Source organism: Pleurodeles waltl, chromosome 7, assembly GCF_031143425.1.
Source record: "Pleurodeles waltl isolate 20211129_DDA chromosome 7, aPleWal1.hap1.20221129, whole genome shotgun sequence".
NCBI lineage: Eukaryota > Metazoa > Chordata > Amphibia > Caudata > Salamandridae > Pleurodeles > Pleurodeles waltl.
Genome location: NC_090446.1, coordinates 1,299,286,117 through 1,299,303,885, shown reverse-complemented (window position 1 = coordinate 1,299,303,885; position 17,769 = coordinate 1,299,286,117). Strand labels below are relative to the sequence as shown.

Below are 17,769 nucleotides of genomic sequence, written 5' to 3'. Positions count from 1 at the left end.
GTCGTCCCCCCAGTGCTCTACAAAAAAACCCTGGTCTGCTCCCAGAGGACACATGTACTTACCTGCCAGCAGACCGGAACCGGAGCACCCCTGTTCTCCATAGGCACCTATGTGTTTTGGGCCCTCCTTTGACCTCTGCACCTGACCGGCCCTGTGCTGCTGGTGCAGTGACTTTGGGATTGCCTTGAACCCCCATCGGTGGGATGCCTGTGCCCAGGAGTCTGACTGTGTAAGTGCTTTACTTACCTGCAAAAACTAACCAAACTTACCTCCCCCAGGAACTGTTGATTTTTGCACTGTGTTCACTTTTAAAATAGCTTATTGCCATTTTAGCCTTTACGGTGTGTACTACTGCTTTAATTCCAAGTTCCTTACTTACCTATGTGGAGTACCTTGCATTTTATGTATTTATTTCAAATCTTGAATCTTGTGGTTCTAAAATAAAGAAAATATATTTTTCTATATAAAAACTATTGGCCTGCAGTTAAGTCTTTGAGTGTGAGTTCCTCATTTATTGCCTGTGTGTGTGTGTGTGTACAACAAATGCTTAACACTACCCTCTGATAAGCCTACTGCTCGACCACACTACCACAAAATAGAGCATTAGAATTATCTAATTCAGGGGTGTGGAATTTATTAAAATATCTACTTGTCTAGGGGACAGGTTGCTTCTCAAATCTACTTGTCCTGTAAAAAGATCTACTTGTCCCTTTGGTGCCATGTAGTGTGGCGCCAAATTATGGCAGCAATCTCATTATGTAAGAGCTCTGATAATAGCCTCTCTGATTATGCCAGGGCTACTACCACAGTAGGGCTTGAATACTTGCAGTTTCAATCCCTACTGTAGCAATTTCCTTATTTTGCCACCTTTCTGCAGATCTGCATACTGGGGCTGGAGGAAGCAGTAAGCAATAGTTCCAGGGCTGGAATGCCTTTGACTCTGCAAACCTACTAACCTGCATGTTTTAAAGATTTTCACCAGCTTCTCTCTAATAGTTTCCCATAATAAGAAAGGTTGGACATTTACTCCTGACAATGGCAGAATCAGAAATTCTTCCAGGGTTGGGAAGAAAGTGGCTGGAGGGAAAATGAACTTGCAAATGCTCAATAGATTTTCACATGAGCAAATCTACACATGCGTATTTACCCATGCTAAAATTCACAAATATTTTATAGGGGTACGACATATACCATGGGTGTACTTTTGTGACTTTCTTTAAGAATTTGGGGCCACATGTATGTAGGTTCAGATTTGCGACCCGCAAATTGCGAGTCAGAGCGACTCGCAATTTGCGAGTCGCAAATCCGAATGTAGGATGGTGTTCCTGACACCATCTGTGATTCGCAAGGGCTTCGCAAATGCCCACCTCATGTATAATCATGAGGTGGGTCGCAATTTGCGACCCCCTTGCGAATGGCAGCCCTCACAGGGATGGTGACCTGCTGGAGACAGCAGACCACCATGTCTGTGACTGCTTTTCAATAAAGCAGTTTTTTGGTTTTTTTTGTAATGCAGCCCGTTTTCCTAAAAGGAAAACGAGATGCATTACAAAAACGAAAAATTAAACGTTTGTTTCATTTTTTCAGAGCAGGCAGTGGTCCACAGGACCACTGCCTGCTCTGAATTTTTTTTTACAGTGACATTCACAATGGGGAAGGGGTCCCATGGGGACCCCTTCCCTTTTGCGAATGTGTTAGCACCCATTTGAAATGGGTGCAAACTACGATTGGTTTGCGCCCACGTTCGCAAAACAATCCTACATTGCACTGCGAGTCGCAATTAGGAAGGGAACACCCCTTCCTAATTGCGAGTCGCAAACCTGTGTTGCGATTCGGTAACCAGGTTACCGAATCGCAAAACTGGGTTTGTGCATCGCAATGTGCTTTTTGCACGTCGCAAACAGCGAAAGTCGCTGTTTGCAACATGCAAAAAGCTACCTACATGTGGGTCTTGGTCCCTAATTAGGTCTGGTGTTAACAAAGACATTTTGTTTTTATTAAACTTCTATTTCTCTCTCTTTCGGCTGGCTTTACTGTGAGTGATCGCATTCTGCTCTTCCACAAGGAGCATATTGGCATACAAAGTAGTTTTGTTCAGTGTCAGGAACTACAGTGGCAATCAGTGACTTAACGAAACTGGAGGGTGCCTTTTTGCAAAGAACATGGAGGAGCCCCCTCTCCAGACTCACTCAGGGCAGGTGCTGTGCTGAAGGGCGGCTGCGGGGCCTTTGTTATGCCACTGGTGGCAACGTGTGCTTTTAGAGTTTAAAAACGTTTTGGGGGGGTTTTGCCAGTGTTTGTGACAATGTTGAGGGCCTGGTAGCTCCCACAACAATAAAGTGTAACAAAAGCCATGTCAAAACAAGACACGCATTGATGAAACTAAAAGACTTATAAAAATATGTCAGATCAGTTGGCTTTGTCAGTGTTTTGTTTATTTTCATGCTTCCCATAATCGTGTTGAAAATGGTTCCACTGATTTTCCATTAGAAATATTTTTGGGAAATACTAGCATGCATCAAAACATTTTACTAAATGACACTTCATTTGCATCTAATCAGAGAGCATTCTGGGAGCATTGTACTTAGCCTCATAGATTAAACTTTTCAAACATGTGCATACACGTTTTTTTTTTTTGTACTGGAACCAACGTCAGCAGTGAAGTGTGTCCTTAAAACATTTATTTACAGCACTCACCCTAATAATGAAGGCTTTCAAATAATGAACCATAAATACAAGTTCGAACAGCATTATCTTTTGGAAACACATTACCTCAACTGCAAAGAGTTCCACTCTCTGTAAACAGGCAGCCAAAGGGTTTGTGCTGCAGAGGGTTGGGCCTACTTGTCCCAAGGACAAAGTAAACATAAAAACTTGTTGCCCTTGACCCCAAACAAGATGTCCCGGGCGTCGGGCGATAGGAATTCCACATCCCTGTCTAATTGTGCCAACTTCAACCTCTAAGGGAAACCTTTGGACTCTGTGCACACTACCCCTCACTTTGAGATAGTATATACAGAGCCAACTTCCTACATGAAAATATTAAATATAGTAACAGATCACTACATTCAGTGCATATTTGATTTACTTTTCAGGTCAACAATTGAGTACAGCTGAGTTGTAAGAGCCCCCTAATGATGGGTATAAGAGTGAAGATAAGTTAGTTGAGCCAAGTAACTGGTCACAAATACCCAGAGAAAATATGTGGTATATGAATAATTCTGGTAAATCTGTGGCTGCTGGGGGGATATTTTTTGTCCTAAAAATTATTGGGATCCTAGCCCCCTATTCCTGAACTGGATCAAACCCAGTCTTGTAACCAATTTAAAGATGGCAGACCTGCCCAGGAGAGCCAGAGGAAACGTCTGCAAGCAACTTACTGATTAGTGGCTGGATATTTCTATCCCATACTACAGCAATTTCAGGTACGATTTAGACCGCCAAGTAAGTAAAACCCCTTGTGACCACTTGAAGGTTGTGAGCTCATCCCAAATCTTGACCATACGTGTTGGCCAGGAAAATTGATGACTTAACCTTATAAATCTGTAGGGTTAGGCCACTTAAAATCCATCAGCAAAATTAAGGCAGCCTGCGTAAAGAGCCACCCTACCTGAAATACCCTCCGCACATTCAAATCCTTTCACCTCGGCATCAATGCAAAGCCATTCAATCAGCGGTTCAATGGAGACGGGAAAGAGGAGGGGTGACAGGATACTGCTGCCTTGTACCCTTCTGTATTAGAAAGCGGTCAGGTGTTTACCATAACACCCTAATTCTGGCCGACAAGTCTGTATAAAGGAGTTGTATGCATACAATATATTTGGGACTGAAATTAGGCCATGTAAGAAGAGTGAATAGGTATTCCCACCCCACTGAATCGAACGCCTTCTCGATTTCCGCTAACTACTTCAGGGCCATCCAGTCTATCCTCCAATGCCAGATTGTTATGCAGTGTCTAGCTGGTCGTTGGGGCATGAATCCAGATTGATCACGACGTACCAGAGGGGGAGGATCACCCAAAAAAGATGGCTCACCATGGCTTTTGCTATAATTTTAGCCTTGTGATGTAAGAGGGAGATGAGGCGATAGGAGGAGCAAAGACTCAGCGAGCGCCCTGATTTTGGAATCACCATTATTTTAGATCTTCCCAGTCCAGAGGAGCAGTCCCTTTCCCCCAGCTTCTTGAAGAGCATCCACCAACAGTACCATGGATTTAGCTGTATAGAGTTTAAAGAACTCTGCTTGGAACCCATGTGGACCCAGCGTTTTCCCGGACTGCAAAAAGCCCAGGGCCTCTCAGAGCTAAAAGCAGTAACATCTCCCTCCAAAGACATAATTTCCTCCTATTTCAGACAATCTTCAAAAGGAGAGGTCAAACACGAATTTTTTTTAAGCCTCATGGATCACCAACTCTCTCAAAGCCTACAAGTCGGTATAATAATGCGCAAAACGCTGGGCCATATCTTTGTCTCCCATAATCTTTGCAACATCTGTCCCAGAAATGTTAGCTATTGAGATGTAATGTGTTATATTTAAGCATAAACAATGGAACATCATACTTGCTTTGTCTCCCACTGATAAATGTGGCTCTGGAAGACCCCCCCATGCGTTCAGGGCCTCCTCCATCATGAGCTGTTGTAACAGTGTCTAAACATGGATTATACTCCTATACATTTCTGGTGTTGTAGTTGCAACGTACTGTGACTCCTGGGGAGAATGCGGGATTCCAAATCAGTGACCATTTGCTTTTTACGTTCATTACCAATTTGAAAGCTTATATCACCTCTCAAGGTTGACTTCAAGGCTTCTCAGAGGGCTCCAGGTGAATTTACACAACCATGGCTGGCACTGAAAAGTGTGTCCATTGCTTTTCTCTTGTGCTCTCTACATTTTCTACCTCCGAGGGACCATGTGGTCAATCTCCATCTCATCTTCAGTCATTCGTTCCAGATGAAGGCAAAGCTCTGCCACAGAATGATATGAGAGACCCCAAGCAAGGATCCGTACCACCTTGACCTGCTGTGTTTCCGTCTTGGGCAGCACAAAGCAATTGAGACAGGAAAGTGTACAGTGTGTCCCAGAACTGAAGGTGAAGTCCTGTTCTTGCTCATGCAACATGTGTCATACATCACATATCTGCAAGGCTTCTATAAAATTAGCCATTGGTAGGGAACTCATTGCAGGCCCCAAGATCCCCTCAATTGCCTACATCTCCACATATCAAGCCATTTCAATTTCACCAACACCCCCAAGACCAAAGGCCTCTCTAATAATTCACCAAATATGCAATTATCTCTAAGAGTTAGCCAATCTATCCAAGACTGAAGTTGTGTCTTCATCTCTTAGAAAGATGTCTACCTGATGAACAACATCACTTTAATAATCCTGATCTCCATGGGAGGACCAGACAGGAGGTTGTAGGCACTACATGTGACACAGGAATTGGACAGACAGGAGATACTTTAAGACTATGCCAAGGTGATTTTCGGATAAGAGGAGAGTAAGTGAGGCCAACAATAGGTGAAACTGTTATAGTTGGAAAGAAGTTTCCTGATTATGCAGGGTCTGATACATTAGGCACTCTTTACCACCTTTACTGGTGCATCAAGACTTATGCTGAATACACTGATTTTGGCAAACGTCAACCAGTCTCAAAGATGAGACAGTCTTCGACAGTGTTCAATGGCAACCCTTCCCTTGACTACCATGACGGTTCTCAATATACTAAATCTTGGCTTCGACCAGGTTAATTGCCTCTGCTCTGCTTTAAATCTTTTTCCAGATGTCCCTCTGTTAAACTCTTTAGTGACAGAAGGAAGCCTCTCCCGGCTCCCCAGAAACCCCTAAGTCAGACACCGGCCATCTGTAATGGTCCTCGTGCAGGTCGTGAAGACAGATGTTTTCCCTGTCTTTCAGAATCCTGCTACACACCGTATTGCTGTGTGACGTCTACTGTGTGATGAGACCGGAACAAACAATCCACACTGCATGAAGGGCACCTTTTCTTCCACAAACAGTGCTGTTATTTTGTGAAGAAAAACAGTCAGGAAACAGAAAAAGAACACTGCTACCTTAGAAGAAAGAATGAATATACTATATATTGTCTTTAAAAAAACAAAATGGTAGTGCTCTGTGCTCCGGGAGTTTGTTGGTAGTAGCCAGAAAAAAAACATGGCATACTGGTGGAGTATACCTCCTTAAAGGAGCAGTATCTGTTTCCTAGCATCTCTGAAGCTGAACCTTTAAAGAGTTTTACACGTCGCTTTTTCTGATTTAGTGTTTAAACTAAAATTAGTTGATATAGGCTCCAATTTACAAACTGACATTCCTAAAAAAAGGTTTCTAAGCCAATATTTTGTATAAAAAAAATATAAAAATTCTACAGGATCTCACACATTGGTGGGACCATTCAGTGCTAATGAACAACAAAGAGGATCCTCTGAAGGAGAACATACTTACTCGCAGTTAAGATGGCTAATTTTCAGGTTTACGGTGTAACAAACTAAGAAGCTGTGTGAACCATTCCCTGAATTTTGCAACATTATACCATCATTTGTAAGCAAAGAACGGTCCCATCCCTTTCTTCATCCTCTTAGTAAATGTTAGCAGTAGACTGCTCCTTCCCACTGTGCAAGCATGCATGTACCCTTCCCTTCCCTTACATGTGGAGGTTTGAGCCAGCTTCTCCTTCGTCTTCAGTGCATGTGTTCTCTCTTCTTTAAGTCTCTCATCATCCTTTAACAGGGACACCAATTGCTTGGCTTTTTCCCGAACGTTTACACCCTGGTCTTTCCCATCTCGGTCCACGTATTGAAAGTCCTTCAATGTCTGAATGGCATAGATGTTCTCCTTGCATTGCTGCGCCACCCGTTCTGAGCCCGTCTTTATCAAATACTCCATCAAGGTCATGGCCTGGAAAAAAATAACAAGTGTCGGGGTCACGTGGTCTAGAGTAACTGTCTCAACTATTACCATCCACACTAGAACATTCAATTACAGTGGCCAAAGAGGCTACTACCAGAGGACACCATTGATGGCAACATGGGAAAAAGAATGACAACAATATCTGATCTTCACTCACAAATTTACTTTGGGTTTGCCTCAATGATAACTTTTGCACCAGACAGTACGTACAAACTGATTAATTGATACCAAAAGGCACTTAAGATAATAGCCGTCCAGTTATGATATAGTCTATAAAAGGTTACATTAATCATGTGGGCTATAGGAGTTCTGGGCCTGTAAAGGTTAAATGTGACGGCTGTAAAAGCTGTGATGAGGTACTCTTGATGGCTGTAAGTTTTATTTTGAAATCGGTAAGCTGTTCCAACGAAGCGCAGTTCCAGGATCTCAAATAGCTAGGTTAAAATCTGGTACGAAGTGTGGTGTGTGGTTAAAGTTTGGTACAGAAGTTTTCATATTTTGGTCAGGTGTGTAGGAGGTGACTGGAGGCGCAAGGAAAAGGAAAGTGAGGCTTCAGATGGATTTAAATATTAGCCTACAGGCTTTGTAAAGGATGTCAATAGAAAGAGGTTTATCTGTGAATAGTGACTAGTACTTCTATCAGCAAGACCATCACAAGAGAAGGCTGTATGCTCCACTAATACGGACAGTGACAAAGACTGAAAAGAATACAACCATGTTCTAGGAAAGTACCCTCTTTCTTGGCATGGTTACCCCCACTGTCTGCCTGGTGTCAGTGTGTTTGAGACTGTGTTCACAGGGAATCTGCTAACTAGGACCCCAGTTATTATGATCTCTCCCTTCAAACTTGGTATCTTGGTTACTTACACCCCACATTTGACAAGCTGGTACCCCCATGTATTTCCCTAGTATATGGTGCACAGGTACCCTGAACGTTGAAAGGGGATTCCCCCCCATGGGCTGCAGCATGTGTTATGCCACCCATGTAAAGTGTATCTGCGGGCCTGCCATTGCAGCCTGTGTGAATGGGTGCATGCACCCATTTCACTACAGGTCACCACACCAGATCATTAAGTCACCCCTGTGGGAGGCCCTCCTAGCCCACAGGACAGTGTGCGATTACCTGTGTGTGAGGGCACCCCTGCACTAGCAGAGGTGTCCCCACAAACTCCAGTTCCATTTTCCTGGACTTAGTGAGTGCGGGGACGCCATTTTATGTGTGTATTGGACATAGGTCACTACCTATGACCAGCTACATAATGGTAACTCTGAACCTAGGCATGTTTGGTATCAAATGTTTGGTACTGTTGCTAGTATTGGAAGCATGATTCCATGCACTCTAAGGACCCAAGCCTTCTGGAGTTTTCCGGGCAGCCCAAGCTGCTACCACCCCTCGGACAGGTTTATGCCCTCCTGCTGCTTGAAAAGCTCAATTTCAGGAATGCAGAACAAAGGATTTCCTTTGGGAGAGGGGGTAACACTTTGTCCCTTTGGAAATAGGTGTTACATGGCTTGGGAGGGGTAGTCTCCCCAAGTCACTAGTATGCTTTGAAGGGCACATTTGGTGCCCTCTGTGCATAAATCAGTCTACACCGGTTAAGGAACATCCAGTCCCTGCTCTGGCACGTAACTGGACAATTGAACGGGGAGTGACCATTTCCCTGTCCATCACCACCCCAGTGGTGGTGCCAGAGGTCCTCCAGAGGGTCCCTGGGTTCTGCCATCTTGAATCCAAGATTGGCAGGGACCTCTGGAAGCATCTGAGTTGCCAGGTCAGCCAGTTGATGTCTGAGCCCCCTCCCAATAGGTGGTCACCTGGATAGGTGACCAATCCCTCTTTCATGGATATTTAGAGTCTCTCTCTTGGGTGGGTCCTCAGATTCGGCTTGCAAGATTCCAGCAGGACTCTTCAGAAACCTCTACTTCGACTTCCAGCCACTGGAACCATGACTGGACCCTCAAGGAACAGAGGATCTGTATCCATGATGAAGATTCTGCTTGCAACATTGTTTCCACGGCTCCTTCCAGCTTCTGCAACATTTCCCCAGCTGTGCATCCTCTGAGCACAAATCTTCAGTCTGTACATAAAGGATGAAGGAGTCACTGCCCTGCATCCGCAGGCACCAACTGCAACAAGGACCAGCTGTGTGGATCTCCTCTCATCCTGAGCTGCGTAGATCGTGCATCACGGGTGATGGTCCGGAGTAGTCCTTTTGGTCCTCTCTGCAGTCTGTCCAACTTTGGTGGAGGTGAGCCTTTGCCTTCCCACGCAGGACAGGATCCCCGTGCACTGCGTCTCTTGAAGCTACCATGGCTTGTTGTCGTCTCCTCCAAGGGATATTCAGGCTCAGTGTAGTCCCAGCCCCCAGCACTCCTTCCTGCAATGCACAGCCCCCTACATGTTTCTCCTGCCGCTTGGGACCCTTTTCTCCAGTTGTGCTGCGAGGGCCCCTCTGGGACTCCTGGTTCCTCATCCAGTGGATCTCTTGTGGGAGCTGCCTCTTTTTCTTTGGACTCTCTGCCCTGCTGAGGGTCCCCCTAAGACTCCCCCATGGGCTGAGTCCTCTTGGACCTTGCCGGTCCCTGGCATCTCCACTTATGCCAAGGCTTGTTGGTGGCTTTTCCATGCCAATGACCGACTGCAATCACCCATCCGGCGTGGGACATCAACTGCATCCTCCAGGAACTCTACACCTGCTCCAGGGCTGCATTCCCGACCGTCTTCATCCTACCGTCGACCAACTCCTGCAACCAAAGCTGGGTGGGTAGTAGCTCCCGCTCCCTCTGGATTTGTCTGAGACTTCTGGACTTGGTCCCCTTCTTCCACAGGTCTTGCTCGCCTGGAATCCATTGCTGATTTCCTGCAGTCTTGTCTGGGTGTTGCATTTTCTTCTCTTCCTTCCTTCCGGGGGCTTTGGGAAAAAATCCAGCAACTTACTCCTTTCTTCCTGGTCGCTGGGGGGTGGGGCACTTACCTTTGGGGTTTCTTAGTACCCCCAGCTGCCCTCTACACATTCCACTTACCTAGGTGGGGACCCTGCATTCGCATTCCATTTTGTTAGTACATGGTTTGGGCTCCCCTAGAGTCACTATTGTCTATTTGCATTTGCAATGTTTTCTATTGCTTTCTATGCCTATTTCTGATTACTAGTTTACATATCTATTGTGTTACTTACCTCCCATTGGAGGGTTGCCTCTCTAGTACTTTTTGGTAATTGTGTCACTAAAATAAAGTACCTTTATTTTGTTAACACTTCTTTCATGTGTGAATGTGCTGTGTGACTACAGTGGTATTGAATTAGCTTTGCAAGATAAGCCTTGGCTGCTCATCCACAGCTACCGCTAGAGAGCCTGGCTTCTAGACACTGCCTACAATACACCAGGGGATACCTGGTGTAAGGTATAACTACCTTAGGTACCCACCACACACCAGGCCAGATTCCTACACATGTTTAAGCATTTAATCCATAACTGCTTTTTTCCAAGCGATACCCTACGGCTTAAACGTCTGCCTCAATGTGGTTTTTATAGCTCACAGTGCTAAGACCCCACCTGCAGCTCCCGGATAAGGACCTACAGAGTTGAAACATTCTGGGGTTGCTTATGTCCCTATATAAAAGAGATGTGACTTAACAGTTCTACTGACCGTTTTTGGTGCAACACCAAGGCACATGGTTGTAACCCAGTAGTAGTGCCCGTTTGGAATACAGCTTAGAGCAATTATCAGTGGCCGTCATTAACTGAAGGATCGCAATTAAGTTTTTGTTCTCACTTCAATACATGGCACAATATGAGCAGATTACAGTAAAAGCACACATCTCCTGTGACCTCTGTACTCTTAGGCTCATTTTCATATACACCAATCAATAACTGTTTGCATCTTGTGACAGAACTAGAAAGGAAACTTCCAGTAAACCTTATCTGTGGAGTTCCGCAAGGATCCTCACACTCAGTTACACTCTGTTCAATGCCCCCACTCGCCAGCATCATCTGCACAAATGGAATCAATGTCATATCCTATGATGAGACCCAGCTCCTACTCTCCCTCTCTGACAAAATGCTAAACACCTGAACCAGTTTATCTGCATGCATGATTGACGTCGCTAGATAGATGAAAACAAACTGCCTCAAGCTCAACAAAGGCAAGATGGGAGTAGTAATCTTCGTCAAAGATACCGCACTCTGGGACTCCACACGGTGTCCTGCTGATTTTAGCTCCAACTGGTGGCCTGCTGAATTTAGACTCACCCCCTCCCCGGCAACCCATGCAAAGAACCTCGGAATAGTAAGACAACCAACTCACCATGACCAGCCAAATGATAGCAATTTCAGTCTCCTCCTTGCACACACTCAAGATGATCAACAAGATCTACAAATGGCCCCGACTATTACTCATAGAACCATCACCCAAACCCTCTTTACTAGCAAGCTGAACTATGAAAACATACTCTATGCTGGAATCAATGTTCAACTTACCAGAAGACTTCAGACATACCTCACCCTCAACCTCAAACGAGCAATCAGCCAATGCGTTTCGTCCTACACAAAAGGACTTCTTCAGGGCTTATATTTGCATGGTCTTTAAATTGATTGTCTTTCCATATTATTGGAATTAAATGTCCAACCTATTATTACCCATAAAGTAAGGGATCAACCATGTCCGTCCCGGTCGGCAAAGGAAGTAAGTTTTTTTTTTTTTACTTTTGTTACTTTTTTGTACGACGAAACGCGTTGGCTGATTGCTCGTTTGGTCAAGAAAAAGCAATAATAAAAAATGAAGATGTTTAAAAGACAACATTGTGTTACTGGACTTTACAGACTTTGCGCAGTGGTGCACTAGCCATATCTTTTTGTATGTAATCCTTTCAGGATTGCCCCTGTGGTGGCAGGTGCCGTGATTTGTGCACAGGTATAACCATAGATATTGGGCGACAATACAGTTCACAGAGTTTTAATATTTATGGTAGTCTAAGACAGGTGCATTCTTAAGGTTTAACCCGCCACCAATTCAGTAGTAGTTCATAACTCTTAGTCAGTCATGTCCCCATCCATATTATGGGAGTCCTTCAAGGCAGTGATCCCGGGGTCTGCTTTGCTAAACAGGCAGGGTGCTCAAAACTCTATGGCAATTCGAGGCAGAAATCAGTGCTCTGAAACTCCAGTACTTTGCATCTTGTGATGCAGATACCTTGGTTTCCATCTGCAGCAAACCTATGTAATACAAGGAGGTGGCACACCGGAAGATGTTACTTGGGGAGGGAAACTCCCGCTTGCTAATATGGCGGCTGAGATGGGGCAGTTAAGACTCTGGCTGGGCTGTTGCGCAAGCCCCGGGCGAGCGACTACGTGGGTGAACTTCTTGATGACCAACAAACTGCTCATGCTGACATACTCTACACAGCGTAACATGGTCTCATTTGTTTTACTGATCTGTACACCTCCTCCCAGCAACTGCCTCTTCACCCCCACCTTCCTACCTTATTTGGATACAATACAACTGCTTTGGTTTGAAGAAGGTTATCACCTTTTCCTCAATGAGCCATTTACGGTGGAGGGAATTGTTTAGGTCATTGAAAGTCTATTTGTCAAAAAAATTCCTAACATTGATGGCCTCACCACTGCCTTTTACAAGGTGTACGCCCCCCCACCCACTATGTTTGAGAAGTCCTTGTCGAATGGGATGCTCTCCCTATATTCCGAGAAGCCCTCATAGTTACTATTTTGTAGCCCCATAAAGACCCACAGCGCTGCAACTCATTTAGACCCCTTTCCATAATACATGACAATAAAATATTAACCAAACTGATCGCCTTGCGTCTCCTTCCTCTACTGTCGAACATTGTTTGCCCTGACCACTCCAGCTTCATGACTAGCCGTTCGACCCGCTCAATCTGTGCACATTTTATGCTTTTAGACACAACTGAACCCAGTCTCAGTGCAGCTGCAGTGTTCTTGGATGCCACTAAGGCATTTGACTTGCTCAAATGGCCCTACTTTTTACAGCTACTTGCACGCCTTGTGGTTGGAGACAAATTCCTATACCTGATCGGACAACTCTATGCTCATCCCGTCACCCACCTGAGGATCAATGGAGCGATAACTGGTCCTTTTGTGGTGTCGCGAGACAACCATCAGGATTGCCCCCGTCACCCATATTATTTGTGGTCACTATGGAGCCCTTGGTGGCCAAGCTGCATCATTCTCACTGCGGACTTGCATTCCACCATAGGAAGATTCTAGTTTTATTATGTGGATGGTGTCACCCTATTTTTGTTAGAGACCCTCCGAATAATCTTGATCCGCTTCTCCGGGAAATCACTCATTTGGTGGCATTTTGGGAATTACCATTAAATGGGCAAAACCTATATTACTGCCTGTCGGAAGCAAACAGTCCTTTGCCTCTGAATTCCCTATAACGTGGGTAAGTGGCATGGTCCAGCAACCAGGAGTTTGGCTTAGTCGTGACATAGATGAGTTCTGGCCAGAGAATTATGGTAGACTGGTGACATGGTTTGAGGAAAGAGTATCAGCCTGGACGAAGTTGCTGCTATCCCTCAATGGATGAATGGCAGTGGCCAAAATGGTGATACCTTCCAAATTTCCATACTTGTTTATCAACTTGCCCTTTCCCCTCTCTGTGTTTTTCCGTAAGAGGCTGAGCTCCAAACTTACAACACTGGCATGGTCAGGTAAACAACCAAGAGTAGCTAGGAAGATACTGACGCTTCCTTTTGAGCAGGGTGGGTTGGGAGCCCCAGACATGGACTTATATATTCTTTAGTGCACAAGCGCACTTTGCACATTGTTGACTGCACCGAACACCGTTTCTGCCACACACGGCGCCTTAACCTGATCACATAGCTCCATGCCCACTGCGGACAGTGCTATATAAAACTCCCAAATGAGCTTGGAATCAGATACACACAGTGGCTTGCACATTTTGGGCGTGGAGGGAGCTGCAATGTAGGGCGAGACATCATTATTTATTTGCCCCTCAGTTCGATTGCAGGTCACCATTCATACCTATAGCAGAGGATGCGGATGCTTGTGTCTGGCTTCATGGGATGTAGTTAACATCCTTTGGCGCGATATACAGGTGGGAAGACATTCATTACCCAACATTAGCTTCTTCAAGACTCAACCCCATGACCTACTACTAGCTCCAAGTGCCCCCTGCGAGCCCCCTGAGACCGCCCCAACAGCACCCCTGACGTCCCCAGGTCTAGAAGCGATACTAACATCTCCAAGAGGCTGATCACATGCCTTTACATGGATATGCAGGTGACCGCCCACAAGCCCTTGGCCTATCAAGCTCGGGCCAATGACCTAAATATCACTATTAGTGATGAGCAATGGAAACACTGCTGCTCCCAGTCCAGGGTCCTTTCCCCGAACTATAGGCTGTGTTAAATACAGTTTAAATAGTTACAAAGAGTATACCGCACACCAGTGCAGTTGCAATTAATGGGAATGGTGGCTAATGCATCCTGCTTGCACTGTAGGGCACCACCAGAGGACTTCTTGCTTCTAGCATGGGACTTCCCTGTTGTCCGTTGCTTTTGGGTGGCAGTGTTTGCAGACTTTTTTTTTTTTTATTTATTTTTTTAAAATCACAGGCCATTCCCCCCACCCGTTCCCTTTCCCCCCACCCATTTCCCATCCACCCTAAGTGTTTACCCCACGTTGTGCTGTTAGGATCTCAAGACGGTTCCACTGGACGTGCGCCAGTTGACAGCCATGTTACTGCTGCTGATCAAGGGCTGGGTGGCGATTCATTATGGTAGACAGCAGGCACTTACTAAGGAAAAGTGGCTTCTGAGTGCTGCTTACTGTCAGGGGCAGCTCAACACCTATTGAGATCTGATGCCTGTCAGATCTCGCCCACAGTATATATGGGCCACTCGTGTAACATTCCTTTGTCTTCAGGACCACGTGGCTGATGCTGCGGAGGACCCGTGGACCCCCCCCCCCTCCAACCCCCAGCCTGGTTGAGAATGACCTCAAACAGCTTTCCTCACAGACAGTCTCCACATTATGTTCTTTCAAGAGAGTGGGGTATCACTTAACCCTGCTGCTAGAGTAGCTGCTTTGATGACAGACACCCCTGCAAGTGTTCACTACTGACCATGCTGAGTGGCAGGTTTCTACCTCCTCCTTGCCTTTCCCTTCCCTCCCTAGTGTATCCCATTTGCTTTGGAATTGTATGACAACAGCTCGTTTATATCTTGACTGCACACTGTCTTATTATGGTTGGATGCTTACTGCAAAAACGCAAACAAAAAACAAGATCGTTATTGTTTGAACGTAATTTCATTTCTTTGAAAGAGTGTGAGCCATGGTTGAAAACAAAGGAGTGTTTTTTTTTATTTTTTATTAGACCATCTACTCAGAGACAACCCTAGAGAATCCCAGATGGTTGCAGTGTTTCAAGGAAATTTTCATTGTTCACATACTGCACTTCATTTTTCATTTATCTGCTCAAAACACAAATTGCTAGACATTGTCTTGGCCAATGGATGACCAGTTCCAACATTACCTTCAAAGGTAAATTAGTGATCTGTCCCTAACTATTATTTAAAGTCTTCAATTTTCTCAGTATAACAACTTTACATGTATCAAATGTCAATTAAAGTAACTCTGCAGCAAGAACAATTTTACCTTGTAAACATGGCGCCAGTTCTTGCCATGGTCGTTCAATCGCTTCCATACCATGCTCATGATCTCGGAGAATGCCACCACATTATAAGTTAAGTCTGCAATCTCTGACATGAGTGAGCTGGACGGGCCCCAGGGGTCATTGGATGTGGCCTCTCGCACCTTAATCTCTGCCTCGGAGTAGTTATGGACAATGTTCTTCATCTGGCGCCGCAGCGAGGAAGTTGACATGTTGGCGGTTGATTTAGTATTTGAGAGAAGGCTGGGAACCTTCAGATCAAACAAAGTGCTATGAAGGGAAAGGAATTATAAACCGTGAAAGTGAAGTTTGTGGTCAGAGACTGGAGGGCACCAAGGACATCTGGTTACGTTTGGAGCTTTATTAAGACAGGTCCATGTAGGGGCCTGCAAGGTGGTCGGATTCTAACATGACTGCAGCTCTATAGATGCATCTGAAAGTAGAACAAAGACAAAACAAAATATAAATGATAGTGCATGTGTGATCAATCCTATACTGTAGAGATGGACATTAGAGAGATGCAAAAATCATACATTTATGAGAATATACGAAGACTGATAAACATAACTTGTGCTGATGTCACCCATTACTGTTTTGCTGATTCAACTGAATCACACCAGTAGTGGGGTTTGGGGGTATTGCATGGCATTTTGGTGAAACACAAGAGTACCTCAGCAACTACAACAGCAAAACGCAACTACTCACCTCTATGCCCACGAGCCTTCTTTTACGCTTCAAGAATGCAGGTGTGACCCCAACATTACAAAACAGGGCACTGATATGCCTTCAACTAAAGGCAGAGAGGTGGAAGATAAACTGCATGTGTTCCAACTCCTTCAAATGTTATGTGGATCGGGTTATTGTCTTTTCCAAAAAGTTATAAGAGTCCAAGAGTTTCCTCAATAACATTTTGTTGTGGAGTTTAACACATGCATTGTCCAAACACATACAAACCACAAAGTATCATCTTGTATTCAACAATCATCTAATTAAATGTTCCAATAAACTGACTTAAGCAAACAATGCTACCATCTAAAGCCTTCATGAATTCCTGGCAATATGTCTTGTTTGACTTGATGATGTTGCTGGTGGAAAAGATGGCAAAAAGTGTGTGTCCAGCGATGTGTGTTAGCAAGGATGACCAGTTGCTTTCATCCTATTGTGGCGAAGTTGTCGAGCAGGGAAGCAGTGTTGGTGTTGTTGCCAATGTGGTAGTTGAGGTCGCAGAGGAGTTAGTAGTTTGAGGAGACGAGAGCGTGAGCAGAAATGATGTCAACGATGGAGTCACTGATGATTGGTCGGGGGCAGGTGGCCTGTAGACCAGGGTGCCACGGAAGGTTGACTTGGGGGTGGCGTGTATATGGAAGTGGAGGAGCCCCACGGAGAGGGGGGTGATCTTCCGCGTTGGTTGTCAGGCAGAGGGAGGATTTGCATACTATAGCCAGGCCGCCGCCTGGGCGAGGACGACCGTCTTTGCAGAGCAGTTTGAAGTCGCTCGGGATGGCGATGGCTGGTGCAGATGCTAAGTTCGTCCATGTTTTGGTGAGAAAGGGGACGCCCGGGCAGGTGGAGTCTAGTAGGTCCCAGAGTTCTATGGCATTTTTGTGGAGGGAGTGATGATGCATCCGTCACAACTGTTTGATCTGGGAGGGGAAAGGGCGGGGGTCTGCCGAGTAGCCACCATTGCAGATCTTTCGCAGTCTCCAACACTTGGAGGGAGTCCGAGAAGCTGCTTTGGTGCTAAGCTCAATTAGACTTCAGATCCCATTCCAGACACCACATGCACCACCTAGCCCGGTCCACAAGCAGGATGTAAGATGCCAAGAGTCCCAGATGCCTTAGAGCTGCTCTGAGACCCAGGTCCAAGCTTGGAACATCAGGATCATGGCCTGAATGTCCCAGACTCATTAAGGAAACAAGATGGCTCAGAAAAGTACCATGTACAGGAAGGTTCTGATGAGGGGCTGCTATTGTAAAGTAGTCTGTGCAACTTTGCATGTTGATGGAGAAACCAAACTATGTCAACGTGTCAGCCGTTGTCCATATGTGACTTCCAACTGTTTGGGGTGAGCCGGCCTTCAGTAGCCAGTCATCGAGGTTGGAGAAGGGAAGGCTTTGGAGCAAAACATGTGGGTCAAACCTTTAATAACACACACCACAACAGTTGGCCT

General features: G+C 45.4%; 1 protein-coding gene across 20 annotated transcripts in view; it reads right to left on the bottom strand.

Annotated features, from left to right (window-relative positions):
• EPN1 (epsin 1) overlaps positions 1 to 17,769 on the bottom strand; it is a 250,587-nt gene that overhangs the window by 157,375 nt on the left and 75,443 nt on the right. For all 20 annotated transcript variants that reach the window (XM_069200577.1, XM_069200572.1, XM_069200590.1 and 17 more), the window contains exons 3-4: positions 15,583 to 16,031; positions 6,663 to 6,912 (exon numbers count right to left, since the gene is read on the bottom strand). In XM_069200577.1, the coding sequence (XP_069056678.1) occupies positions 6,663 to 6,912; positions 15,583 to 15,810 (478 nt within the window). In that variant the 5' untranslated portion in view covers positions 15,811 to 16,031. The remainder of the gene's footprint in view (positions 1 to 6,662; positions 6,913 to 15,582; positions 16,032 to 17,769) is intronic.